Source organism: Cotesia typhae, unplaced genomic scaffold, assembly GCF_013202065.1.
Source record: "Cotesia typhae breed Kobodo isofemale line unplaced genomic scaffold, CoteBio_Ctyphae contig_83, whole genome shotgun sequence".
Classification (NCBI taxonomy): Eukaryota; Metazoa; Arthropoda; class Insecta; order Hymenoptera; family Braconidae; genus Cotesia; species Cotesia typhae.
Genome location: NW_027423769.1, coordinates 810,617 through 824,571, shown reverse-complemented (window position 1 = coordinate 824,571; position 13,955 = coordinate 810,617). Strand labels below are relative to the sequence as shown.

Below are 13,955 nucleotides of genomic sequence, written 5' to 3'. Positions count from 1 at the left end.
CAAATCATTAAAAATAAAATAAAAATAAAAATCAATGTACCACTAAAGTTATGTCTTTCTTCAAGTCTTTAAAGCACATAACATGGAAAAGTGTCTGAAAAATCACCAAAAACTCAGTCATTGATTAATGATCGGTGTAATTATGGATGTAAAAGGCCATGTCAACATTTTCTATCGGTAAAAAAGACTGTCAGAAGTGGGATTCGAACCCACGCCCACAAACGTGGACTGCGACCTGAACGCAGCGCCTTAGACCGCTCGGCCATCCTGACTCCAAACGTAAAATTTCATATTTGCACAGACAATTTTCACATTTTTTGGAGGATTTTTGCCTCCAAAAAAGGCCAAAAATAATTTAAATTGACCTCTAAGCTCATTATTACCATCAGTTTCCTTTTCAAAGCCCCATAACTCAAAGAAGAAAGCTGGTATAACAAATTTAATTCGCGAAGAAACAAATATAGACTAGAGAAGATGCAATTTCCAAAAATAACTGAATAATTTATTTCTAGACTAGCGAACTAATAAGCTTGTTCGTGACGTAAGCGTCAGCAAGCGCCGTTCAGTTGAAGTGGAACGTCAGGGTGATTGTCTCGAGGTTTGTTGAGTATCGCTGAGTAGTGAATCTTTTGGAATATTTACATTTGCCGAGGATAATTTGTTATGGCTGAAGAAAAATGGGACTATTTGGGTGAAAAATGGGAAGATATTGCGCAACCGGTAAGTTGCTATTTAAATCTAAATAAAAACTCTACTTTGTTGTGAAAAAGTTCAAGGATCGAGGTGTAATGACACTCATAATTACTTCATGTTTATTCTACATCGCAATTACTTGTCATACGTTCATTTTACTCTATACAACATATGATAATTTTTTTTAAACGCTACATAAGCTAATTGCCTGGTGAATAGATTTTTTAAAAATAATTATCTATTTTTTTAGTGTGTGTTCATGAATAGAAAATCATTAATTTAAAATGGAACACGATTATTTTATTCATAAGTTTTTAAATAGAATTATGGATAATTAAATACCGTGTGAAGAATATACTCTGATAAATTAACAAAAAATATATGTTATTAATAATAATAAAAATTATATTTGTTAAGAATAATTAAATGGACGTTAATGCTAAGTCCTCGAACTGTTGGCAACAGACTAATTCTTCTTGATTGCATTAACAATATGGCGATCAAGGGTAAAGACGCTAAAAAGTGTTAAAAATTATTATTTTATTTAATAATTAAAAATAATAATCTGCAATTGAAGAACAATAAAGTTGAATTAAAAAAAAAATTATTTCGCGGTTTTAAATTAAATATTTTATAGTAATTAAATATCTACTGAAAAAGGAAGTAAAATTTCCGATATTATAAATGATTGATTGTACAATTATAATTTATATTATTGCGGTTGATATTTAAGGATAGTTGTTACGTAAGAAGACTCAGAAGGTCAGTAAATATACAAAAAAAAATTTTTAGAGTTTATTATGACGGTATTTTGTTTCTTTAATGACTTTATCTGGAGGATAAATTATATACGCTTCCTCGGCAATAATATATTTTTTTTCAATGATCGTTCACAGCGACACGAGGACAATTAGCACGTAATTTAGTGTCAGATGTAAAACGTCAGAGCAACAACGCTGGGCTAATTAGAGCAGCGCGTTTAATGAAATGACACTATAATATTTTAACATGAATGTTCTTTTGCTGTACGCATAAGTTTTATTGCAATCTCTATGAAATATAATCTTGCAATATAATTCTTATTGTTACTTGACTTTTATTTTTCGCGCAGTTAAATTTTTTCTTTGACCTTCGGCATCATCAAAGATGATATTCTTCGTAAATTATCTTCATTAGTCTTCTTAATTCGCTGGATTAAACGTTAAAGGATAACGTCAGTGCCATCAAAGTATAAAACTGGATTATGTATTGTATAAAATATTTAGATATACCTACATTGATGTTTGATAGATCGTATAAATTCATATCGGATTGTCTTTTTAATAAATAATATTTTTTTACCAGCTTCTAGGTATGAACTTGAAATAGAAAATGCTTCGGCGCATTGAATCGAGTCCGTGAACCACTGATCGAGGTTCCATGCAAGCAATAACCTCACTAAGAAAATTCGAAGGTGTTAAGGAACTTTTATTTGGAAGAATTAATCATTTCTTCTTGATATCTTTTTAATTATCTGCAATAAAAAAAAAAAAAAAAAAATTAATTAGATAATAAATTTTTGGATGAAATATTAAATTACTATATATAGTTACTTAAAAATCGATTATAACTCGTGAAATATTGATTTTTGAGAAAAATGATAAGAGACCAAAATTGTAGCTTATTAAATTTCTTACAAAAAATGTTTTTATACTATGGAGCTATCTTCAATATTTTAGGAATAAAAAAAATTTTAAAGATAAAACTGAATAAAAAAAATGTAAAAAGTATTACAAAAAAAAAAAAAAAATATAAGATGTAAATCCCAAGAAATAATCATTCAACAAAGATGACTATAGAAACAAGTATTAAAAGTCACACGTGTGACCCACACAGGTATAAAAATAAAAAAAAAAACTTGACCAGCAAAATCTGATTTGGGTTTTTACATTTAAAAATTTCTAGAGATATTGACACTTCCGGTGTTTATTGATGATTACTATGTATTTATTTATTTATTTCTTCTCAGTCAATGAATTTGCTTTTGATAGTTTGATAAGTTTGAAGATAGAGACACGGGGTCACCGACAAGCAAACAAGCTCATGTTACCCCAGTTTGGATTTGTTTGGTGAATGATAAAAACCCGCGTGCATGTAAAAGTGAATGAATCGAGACGCAAAAGATTTTGCAAGTCGATCAGGGCGAGGTCGAGCTCGATGGATATGTCACGTATATATGTATCCTCAACTCGTCGAACGAGTACGTAACAAATCACGCGAGTCCGAGGGTACCCGAGTAGAGTCAACTTGGTATTGACCTAGCAGCTCGCGCGTGCGCTTTTTTTTTTTTTTTTTTTTTTTTTTTTTTTTTTAAAATCATTTTTCCTTTTTTAATTTTTTTAAAATCCATTAACTAAAAGAGAAAGTACCTAGGCGAAGATAACATGTCAGATTTAACATTTACAGCGCAATCGATTTATGATCTATGCTCAAAAATTTTAATATTCTATTATTTTGTTAGCTATTTATGATAATTCAAATGACGTGAAGAAAAATTATCCGCGATTAATCAAATTATGCATGCAAAAAGCAAATATTTTACAGGCGAATAGATTTTAATTATCATTTTGTGGGAGCATATCTTCCACCCACTCCTGAGTAATTAATTGTTATTATTTATAATTATTAATATTATTTCATTATTATTATTATTATTATTATATTATTTAGTTATTATCATTTATAATTGTTTAATCATTACTATTCGTTAGCTATAGTGCATTAAATAATATAGTTAATATTTTGTTATTTAAGTTGAAGTTTTTCTACAACGCTATTAAGTTGGAAAAGCTATTAAGTTGTATCGCATTCACCATAAATTATACTGGATTATAATTTACTTAGTGATGTCAAGCAACTGATAGAGTCTCGTCCGCTAGAAGGACATTTTGGGAAATTTTATTTTATTGTAATTACATTGGAATTAATAAAATTCACATCCGCAGCTGACGAGACCCTAATAAAAGTATTGTATTAGGATTTAAAATATGTATAAGTTTGTTTGTAAGAAGTTTAATAAGGGTTTTTTCCAAACCTTCCCATAAAAATCTCAATAACCTTTCGTTTTTTAAAAAGCAATTAAACGATTAATAGAGGGGGTACTCGATGGAAGTATAGAGGAAGTAAATTAAGGGTAGGAGTTACTTGTACTTACTTGTACGAAAGTATGGGTTTAGGTACAAGTAGGTATAAGTATAGATGTATATTCTGAAGGTATGGAAAATTACAGAAGTAGAAGTATAGTTGAGGAATATCGGTAGAAGTATATGTAAAAGCAATCAGTGGACTCAAGGACCCGGTCGGTGGCCATGCGACACAAGTTTCTAATCCTTTAATTGCTTTTTAAAAAACGAAAGGTTATTGAGATTTTTATGGGAAGATTTAGAAAAAACCCTTATTAAACTTCTTACAAACAAACTTATACATATTTTAAATCCTAATACAATACTTTTATTAGGGTCTCGTCAGCTGCGGATGTGAATTTTATTACTTGCAATGTAATTACAATAAAATAAAATTTCCCAAAATGTCCTTCTAGCGGACGAGACTCTATCAGTTGCTTGACATCACCAAGTAAATTATAATCCAGTATAATTTATGGTGAATGCGATACAACTCAATAGCTTTTCCAACTTAATAGCGTTGTAGAAAAACTTCAACTTAAATAACAAAATATTAACTATATTATTTAATGCACTATAGCTAACGAATAGTAATGATTAAACAATTATAAATGATAATAACTAAATAATATAATAATAATAATAATAATAATGAAATAATATTAATAATTATAAATAATAACAATTAATTACTCAGGAGTGGGTGGAAGATATGCCCCCACAATATTATTAAAAGAAATGAAAATTAAATAAAAAAAAAAGATTTCGTTGTAAAAAATTAAAAAAACTGTAATTGCAATTTTTAAAAAAAATTTTTTAGTTCTAATTTGATAAATTAAGCAAAATAAAATAAATATATAAACATACATACTAGGAAATATAAAAAATAAAATTCTCAACTACAGAACAATCCGTGAGTCATAAATAATTATAACTGTCATTTAATTTTTTATAATAAACATTAAAAAATTAATGAAATTGATTGTACGGATGGCCAAGAATTTTTCTCAAACTTTTAGCCGACAGTTTACGTGACACACTCACCGTAAAGCGTTTATAATTATTACATCTATTATTAGATATTGAAAAGTGTTTCAAGTTCAAAGAACTTGGTTTAATCAATGATCTTATTATTGTCACATAAACTCACGTAGGCGTAACACTTATGTGGTTCTATTCTCTACAGACAATTAATTCCAAGTCACGTGGATTGTTCGACGTGTACATTTAAAAGTTATAATTTTTCTTGATAAGATTTTTTGTAATACAACAAAAATATTCTCACAGTTTAGTTTCTTTCTATGACCATATTTCTCCATGACTTTAAGCTATTCTTGTAGCCGTTTGAGATTAATATCTTCCAAGCATTTCATTGAGCCTATTTATAGACAACCCTTTGCTGTTTGAAATTTTTCACGGCTGAAAATAAAATATTTTAAAATAAAACACAATATTTTTCTTACTTTTGTGCCAAAAAATAACAATTTTAATTTGTACTATTAATTTTAGTCACCTACTCACGGATGAATCTTATAAATAAACTATACAAATATTAAAAGATATTTGTTTTTAAAATTAACTATCATAATTATTTTATGCGAGTAAATCGACGCATTAATTTAGCGTTTCCTCCTTGTATATTTATTGATAAGGAATTGCAATTCTTACGTAACTTAGATGTACGTAAAAGAACTCGTTAGCTGCACGCTTCCATGTATTTTTTCCAAGTGTGCATATACGTTTACACATGCACTCAAAATATATAGGTGCATTAAGACGTAATATAATAGGAGTAATGCATACCAAGCAATGTAATTTAGCATTGAAGTTCATTTCCCAGTAAAGTTCACTGTTTATTGAAAAAGATCACGCGGCTTTTTAATTTCTTTTATTCAGAAATCATTATCAAAAATGAGATATGCGCAGGTGTGAATCAATCGATCGATGTTTTGTATTATTTTTTCTTCTTTTTATTTTAATCTTTAATTTTAATCTGGAAAAAAAAAAAAAAAAAAAAAAAAAAAATTCATTAGAAACATTAAAAAATTTTATATCATATCGAATAATTAAAAATAATATTATATTTAAGTTAGCAATCACTTGACAATTTTTTTTAACAAATAAATTTATCCAAAAAAATTATTTAATAATTTTTCTAAAATTTCTACATGCTAATTTTTTATTTTTAAAATTAATTAAACAGATTTTTGATAATTAAAAAAAAAAATTTAATAAATAAATTATAGCAAAAAAAGAAAATGATTTTTTGCCATAATTGAATTGTTAGAAAAATTAAAAAATGTCTAAACTAATTAATTTTTTATAAAAAAATTCTGCAATCGGAAAGTTAAGTGACATCAGATTAGCTTCTGTATTAATTTTGACATATTTACAATCGTATTTACCTATAAATAAAATATATTATTTACCTTGTTTATCTCGACTAAATATACTTACATATTAATAATAATTATTTATAACTCGGGGGATCCCTTGTAAATTATTTTTCGAGTCAATGAATATTTCGGCTACTCAACTTATTTTATCACACTTGATAATTGCGTTAGTCATTTTTCATACTTTAAATAAATGATAAGCTGGGTGACGCAGCATTTACTGGGTCAGATTACTGTCTGAATTCCGGAGTCTAAAAAAATTAAAAAAAGTCAATTAGAAAATAAAAATTTGAGGTAGGTCGTAATTCTTCACAGTATTTGTTTAAAAATCCTATTTAATCTCTATTTAAAATTAATCCTAGTAAATATAATAGAAAATAATGATAGCACTAATCGTTTTGTTTATTCATAATAAATTTGTTTGGATTAATTTTAAAACTCAGATAATATGATGAATTATTTATTAGAAGTTTTAATTGCTGACGCAACGAAATTCATGGAAAAATTATGATTATACACACCGCAGGCGTAATATTAAAATAGATCTTTTAGAACATAATATCTTAATGACCATTGATATACATTGATTACCGATGTATAAATAATAATCCTCAGGCAAAATCACAAAGGGCAGTAAACCGATGGGATTGAAAAAAAAAATTTTTTTTTTAATTGTCTGATGAAATAATTTTATAAATTTTTAAATATTTAATTCTATAAAATTATTTTTTTAAGTAATTTTTAATTTTTTCTAATCAATATTTTTATACAGGGATGAAATTTCTTCTAAAACTTTAAAGTTTATAAGATTAACAAACCTTTCCATCGAATAAAAATTTTTTCTTCTCAGAAAATACCATCTGAATATTAAATATAGATCGTTGGATTCCAAGAATATTTTTTCCATTGACGTATCTGGTTTAAAGAATGACGATCCTCACTGAAGAAATAAAATTATAATTAGCAGCGAGCTAAAAAAGGGGAGACTGAAAATTTACCGCTAAAAGAAAGTATGAATGGTACGTGACGCTTACCACGTACGTATAGAGACGAGCCTCCGCAGAAAGTGCCCCGACAAAATACGTCCTTAGCACAGGTATAATAAAAATTAAAATATCTATACGAATAAAAGCAATCCTCAAGGACCTTTGCATCATCAACAGAAATACTTTCGCTGTATTGCGCGATGGATCGGGTTGCCCCGTGATTAAAGGTTGATGCAACCCACGGTGTGAAAATTGACACGGAAAAAATTGTATCAATATCAATTATCAATACAAATGCAATTAAAATCATAATAAACAATTAAATAAATAAATTAAGAATTTCTTCTCATAAATTAGAAAGCTTTGACGTGATTGAAGAAATGTGATGTAACATTTGGTATTTCCCGCGACAGAGGGTGGTCTGGTGACCTTATTTGCCCTTGAAAGCAGACGAGCCTCCAGGAGAGTCAGCTTCTGCGCAGAGGTGACACAAAAAGATGGAATGTGTTGGTGCGTATTTGCTGTAAATTAAAAGAGAAGAGTATTAGGACAACCAGAGGCCCGTCCAAGTGGGGAAATAATTCTACAAGTACAGCTAGAGTAGTATAGTAGAACCTATAGTATATACACACAATAATCTTCATTCTATTTTGCTGAACTGGTAGTAGAGCCCCAGCGGTATGCTTTGCTTGGATCTATGCCCCTTCTTTCCCGTGTTTCTCCTCTTTTCATGGAAGACAATTTCAACTGGAGGTGGTTAGGTAGAGCAAGCGCTGTTCAGCTTAACACATCACAGTCACCGTTGGTCTTTCAGATATTTAACTTGTCTCTGGAAATAATAAATTCTTTTTAGAATATTTTAACTAATTTATTAACTACTACTGGAGATTTTTAAAAATACTCCACTGTTTTCTTCTGCCTGGATAATTATTAAATTGCGTTTTAATTTTTTTTTCACAAAAAAAAAAAAATTAAACTCTAATAGGAGTATTTAAATAATTGCATCACTCTGGGTATTGAACCGAGTTGTTAAAATAATTATTAAAATTGCTCACTGAAGTATTGTTTCTTAAATTCGTTGATCTTCGTCGTTCTTGGAGATATTTGATTATATTAATTAGTCAATAACGTGCTAATGAAGATGAAGACTTCACCCACAAATCTAGAAAGTCTGGTTAAGCCGGAGGTGAGATTCAAACATTATTTACATCTACAAAAAGAATGTTTTAGTATTTAATTTTTTTTTTTATTAATTATTGTTAAATATTTTTTTTTTTTTTTTTTTTTTTTATTTGTTACTCACTAACAGCTATTAATTATTACGTAGCACACGAGTTCGGTTTATCGATCCGGCGTTAACGTCATGAGAATGTGAATTTTCTTTAGCACCAAAACTAATCCTCGTTTTCCCTAATCCTCTTGAATTCTATTTTGCTCCTTTCAAAAGATCAATAATCCGGTTTTTTTTTTTTTTTTTTTTTTTTTTTTTACCTTAAAAAAATAAAAATAAAAATCAGTTCTTTGAAATATTTAATTTTAATAATTTAACATGGTAATTAATTAACGTTATCCGATTGATGGTAATTTTTTATCACTTTGAATATTATTAGAACTACGTAATAATTCGCGAATAAAATTAATAATTAAATACTTGACCTGATTAATTTTTATAAAGCTTTTTATTGCTCCATTTCTAATCCAGCTGATCGACGTGTCGAAGTTACCTGTACTGAAAATAATAATTATTAATTTTGTTAACTGCTAATCATATAAACCTGATGATTGGTAAATTTATAGAAAGCCGGGGAAAAAAAAAAAAAAAAAAAAAAAAAAAAAAAAAATCAGCTGACATTTTGGATTTTCCACGTGTCACCGGCACGACGTATCGGTTAATAAAACCATCTGCAACTATTGATATCAATATATACTGGGTTTTTGTACTCATACTCATGCTCAATAATGCTGATATGAGTTATCGAGTAACTCCTTCTCTGTCTCGTTATTTATTGCTCTTCTAGTCGGATATCAATACATTGATACATGTGAACAAATATATTTAATATTCATTCATATGGCGACTCTATTGGCTGGCTTGCGGGTGTGTCAGTGACGTCAGACTGGATCAATGTGGTGGTGTGGGAAATAATAATCAGAGTTAACGGATGTCCGTAGTAAAAGCGCGCGGGAATCTCAAAGACTATATATTGCATAATTTTAAATGTCAAGGTTTTCAATTGTCTATCTTATGAATTTTATTTGCAGTATTTAATTTATTAATTTTCTTTTTATTTCTTCTTTTGGTTAGTTTTCTTATTTCTTCTTTAAAAAATCATTTTGTAAATATTTAAATTTTATTTTATTTCTTCTTTGAAAATTTTCTTATTTATTCTTTAAAAAACTAGTAGTCTTCTTTTCTAAAGTCCTCAATCAAGATAAATATTTCTTCTAAAAAATTATTTAACATTTTAACAGTTAAATTACACGTCCATAAAAATTCGGACGTCATAACTGAAATTAAAAAAAAATGTAACTGATAACCACTATATTCTATTATCGATAAAAATAAAAATACTCACACATATATATGTTCTTTTCAAACGTAATTGTTATTGTTATTATAATTGTAATTGCTTTTTTATCTATAAAATAAAAATAACAAAGTAATCAATTAAAATTTTTGATATTAAAGCGAAGAAAATTTTCAATGCGCACTGACAGTTTCTTCAGCTAGAAAGATTTTAATGCGGATAAAAATTACGTCATCTAAGATAAGGAATATATCAATTTCTGTATTTATTTTCATTTATAATATTACATTATTGAATGAAGATAAATTTAATATTGCTATTAGCTTGGAAATTATTTTCAATATATAATAATGATACATTACTCTTAAGTTATTTATTGATAAAATTTTTCATATTCTTTTTCTTCACTAAGATTATATGATTTATCATAACTAGCAATCTTGCAGTCACTATGTGACTGCCGTGACTTGTGAACTAAAAAAAATCAAAATTAAAAAAATACTTAAAAATGAAATAAAAATTTTTTTTTCCAGATAAAAGAGGCTTGCAAAAAGCTTGTCCTGACAGACGAGCAGCTTCGAACGCTGATGAAAAGCTTGAACCAAGAGATAGAGCGCGGGTTGAACAAAGAAACTCATGAAGAAGCTATTGTCAGATGTTACCCGGCTTACGTCCAGGATCTTCCGAATGGAACTGGTAAGTAAGCTTATTTTTTGATAAGTTGATCTTGATGATAATTAAATTTTAATCCGTTGCAGAGAAGGGACATTTTCTGGCTCTGGATCTCGGCGGTACTAATTTCCGAGTTCTGCTGATTTCGCTGGACTACACGAACTTCGACATGAAGAGTAAAATCTACGCGATCCCACAGTCGCTTATGCTGGGATCTGGAACACAATTGTTTGATCACATCGCTCAGTGTCTCGCGCTTTTCGTCAAGGACTTAAAGCTGGAGAAAGAAATTCTGCCACTGGGTTTCACCTTCAGTTTTCCTTGCAATCAGTACGGATTGACTAAAGGAGTGTTGGTGCGGTGGACCAAAGGATTCAACTGCAGCGGAGTCGTTGGTGAGGACGTCGTTGCTTTGCTTGAAGCTGCTATTGCTAAAAGAAATGTAATTATAATTTAAATTTAATCTTTTATTTTTATTATTATTATCATTCTTATTTATAATTAATAATTAAACAAATGTAAAATTGTTATTAAATTAATTTTTGACTTACAGGATGTAAGAATTGATGTCTGTGGTATTTTAAACGATACAACCGGAACTCTGATGTCTTGCGCATGGAAAAACCACAACTGTAAAATCGGGCTGATTGTTGGAACAGGAAGCAACGCTTGCTACGTTGAAAAAACCAAAAATGTTACGGCAGCAGTTCCCGGTAACTTCAATGAAAACAAAAAGCACATGCTGATCAACACCGAGTGGGGTGCGATGGGCGAGCGCGGAACCCTGGACTTTGTCGTCACTGAGTTCGATAAAGCCATCGACGAGAACTCTATTAATCCTGGCACCCAAATCTACGAGAAAATGATCTCTGGAATGTACATGGGAGAGCTTGCCAGGCTGGTCCTCGAGAAGCTTATTGATACCGGTCTCTTGTTTGAAGGCAAGTGTCCACCGGATTTGAAGAAGCGGGGAAAATTTTTCACTAAATATGTCTCGGAAATTGAAGCGTAAGTATTTATTATAATTTTTGATTATTTAAATCATAAAATTTATCAAATATAACTGGAGAAAAATTATTTTAAAATTTTATTTTTTACTGTCTCTCCCTGCAATATTTATTGCATAAAATAATTTAATAAATTTTTCGTAAATTTTATTTGAAAGCTTATTAGATAAGCTTTAATTTACATATCTATTTTTTTTTTTTTTTTTTTTTTTTTAGATCAATGAATTTTAAAATGCCAGCAAATTAAAAATTTTTAAAATTGAAAAAAAAAAAAAAATAAATAAATAAATAAATAAAAATTACTTGAAATTTTTTTTTTTTTTTTTACAGAGATCCAAAAGGCAAATACACAAACTGCCGAGAAGTCTTAGCAGAGCTCGGTATTAGTAACGCAAATGACCAAGACTGCGAAAACGTAAGATACGTTTGCTCAGTAGTCTCGAGAAGAGCAGCCCACCTTGCTAGTGCAGGTATCGCATGCTTGCTGAATAAAATCGGAGAGAACAACGTTACAGTTGGAATTGACGGATCAGTTTATCGATTCCACCCTCACTTCCATGATCTAATGACAGAAAAAATTGGCCAGTTACAAAATTACACGGTAAGATTTATCCAAAAAATAAAAATAATTCATTTTTATTCCGCAGTGACCAATAATGTCCCGGAAAACCAAAAAAAAAAAAAAAAAAAAAAATTAATTACCAATTATTTAATTTGCAGTTTGACCTGATGTTATCAGAAGACGGAAGTGGTCGTGGAGCGGCTCTAGTAGCAGCAGTAGCCGCGCAAAAACGGTGAAAACAATGATCGGCTATAAAAAAATTTATTTTAGAATAATTAAAAATTAAAATGCGAATTTCATAATTAAATTTAACAGCAGAAATAATAACGATAATAATAAGATTAATTATTAATTATTATTATTATTATATATATATATATAAAAAAAAAATTGACACTTATTTTGTACATAGAGCACAAAGATACGTTTTGCCTACATAGATCGTTGATACGAATTTATTAGGCTCTTGTTTCTATTTAATTAATCCGTCTTATTCTTAGAAGTATTGATTAATTTTTAATGAACAAGACGAAAATAATTAACGTGCCCATAAATGGATTAACGAGATTGTTTATTTATTTTAAAATAGCTTTCTCACTCAGGATTTACGGATTTTAAAATAAAATAACATGTACATTAACAGGCATGTGCACTTAAACAGTAGACAGATATAATGAGTTACTTTATTTTCTTCTTTTATTTTATAATTACAAGCGCAGTGAATATAATTAATTTAATAATAGTTATTAAAGAAAAAAAAAAAAAAAAAATTGAAGATTATTTCAAATTATTAAAAATGTAAGAGTTGTGAACTAGTGATTTATTTTATGAGTAATTGTGAATTAAGTGTGACGTATGCAAGTATATATGCACGAAGATATAACAAAAATCAATAATATTTATGTAAAAATAATAAATAATAAATTGCGCTTACGACAATTTATAAATTATTTATAATATCACTCTATCTTTTGACGCGCGTTTATAAACGTGCTAACGAATTAGATTTTAATAAATAATAATAATTAAATAAATAAATAAATAAAAAAAAAATTTAGGTTATCTAAACAATTACGCTGTGTGATAGCTTCAAATTAATATTTACATACCTGAAAAAAATATGTCTTTCTTTAATTGAATTTTTGTAAATTGTTTGAAAATTTTATTGGAATTAAATTAATTAACAGCTGTTTTATTTATTTGATTATTATTTTTAAAAACACAAATGTTTTTTTTTTTTTTTTTTTTTTTTTTTATTAAACTGTCACGCAGCGTTAAATTTTATCGTTTAGAATAAAATACTTTTAAATAGAAAAATCTAAAAATAACAAACCTTAAAATTTTTATTTTTCTGGAAATTATTGAAGAAAGTGTTGATATAATTGTTACTAACCTTTGATATTAAATAACAATCAATTCTGTAAAATATAAATAATATTGTACTAGGTAAATATGAACTTTTTTATGTTCTGAAGTGTGTTAACATTTTTTTTTTTCAAATGTATCGTTCAAGTTGGAGAATAAAAAAACATCTTTATTCTTTGAAGATACATTTTTTTTTCATTTCTTCCTCTTGACAGTTTCTTTTTCAACAATTTTCTAACCTCAAATATTTTATTCTAAATTTTTTAAAATTTTTAATTTTAAATTTGCGCGCGGTCGCCATCTTTGATTTTACAGAGGGCAGGTAGGTGAGTCGGAAAAGGAGAAATTTCAATTCACTGTTGTATCGAGTGTTGTTCTTGTAGAATTTATTATTTTGTCACAAGTGTCTTTTTCTGATTATTAAAATAAATTCTTTTAAAAAATTGCATTTTTAATTTTTTAAAATTTCTAAAAGTCCATTTTTTTGCTATAATTTATTTGTAAAAAAAAATTAAAACAATTGTGAAGTGAACAGCTAAATTTAATGTCATAAAAAATTGTCAGCTGATTTTAGTATTATTTTTT

At 28.1% G+C, this 13,955-nt stretch overlaps 1 protein-coding gene, 1 long non-coding RNA gene and 1 other non-coding gene across 7 annotated transcripts; 1 reads left to right on the top strand and 2 right to left on the bottom strand.

Moving 5' to 3' along the window:
- Nucleotides 1–188: 188 nt before the first annotated feature.
- Trnal-cag (transfer RNA leucine (anticodon CAG)) lies at nucleotides 189–272 on the bottom strand. Its single transcript has one exon. It is a non-coding gene; the product is annotated as a tRNA-Leu (tRNA).
- Nucleotides 273–565: 293 nt separating this feature from the next.
- Nucleotides 566–12,938, top strand: Hex-a (Hexokinase A). 2 transcript variants are annotated; one of them, XM_074252284.1, is made up of 6 exons: nucleotides 566–720; nucleotides 10,298–10,460; nucleotides 10,523–10,878; nucleotides 10,990–11,444; nucleotides 11,774–12,044; nucleotides 12,164–12,938. In XM_074252284.1, the coding sequence occupies exons 1-6, from the start codon at nucleotides 664–666 to the stop codon at nucleotides 12,239–12,241; spliced, it is 1,380 nt and encodes a 459-aa protein (XP_074108385.1). In that variant the 5' UTR covers nucleotides 566–663; the 3' UTR covers nucleotides 12,242–12,938. The 2 variants fall into 2 exon arrangements, with proteins under 2 accessions (XP_074108385.1, XP_074108386.1); XM_074252285.1 differs by lacking the exon at nucleotides 566–720 and adding an exon at nucleotides 8,282–8,422.
- LOC141533412 (uncharacterized) lies at nucleotides 796–9,631 on the bottom strand. 4 transcript variants are annotated; one of them, XR_012480265.1, is made up of 9 exons: nucleotides 8,540–9,631; nucleotides 7,869–8,446; nucleotides 7,285–7,757; nucleotides 7,069–7,190; nucleotides 6,312–6,501; nucleotides 5,368–5,847; nucleotides 4,726–5,273; nucleotides 1,965–2,206; nucleotides 796–1,882 (listed from the first exon to the last, which is right to left on the bottom strand). It is a non-coding gene; the product is annotated as an uncharacterized LOC141533412 (long non-coding RNA). The 4 variants fall into 4 exon arrangements; XR_012480263.1 differs by having other exon boundaries at nucleotides 1,969–2,206; XR_012480264.1 differs by having other exon boundaries at nucleotides 796–1,964; nucleotides 2,035–2,206.
- Nucleotides 12,939–13,955: the final 1,017 nt, after the last annotated feature.

Coding starts and splice junctions, on each gene's coding strand:
- Hex-a (XM_074252284.1), top strand. CDS start 664: ATGGCTGAAGAAAAATGGGACTATTTGGGTGAAAAATGGGAAGATATT. Junction 11,445..11,773: donor TATGTCTCGGAAATTGAAGC/GTAAGTATTTAT, acceptor TTTTTTTTACAG/AGATCCAAAAGGCAAATACA. Junction 12,045..12,163: donor GCCAGTTACAAAATTACACG/GTAAGATTTATC, acceptor TTTAATTTGCAG/TTTGACCTGATGTTATCAGA.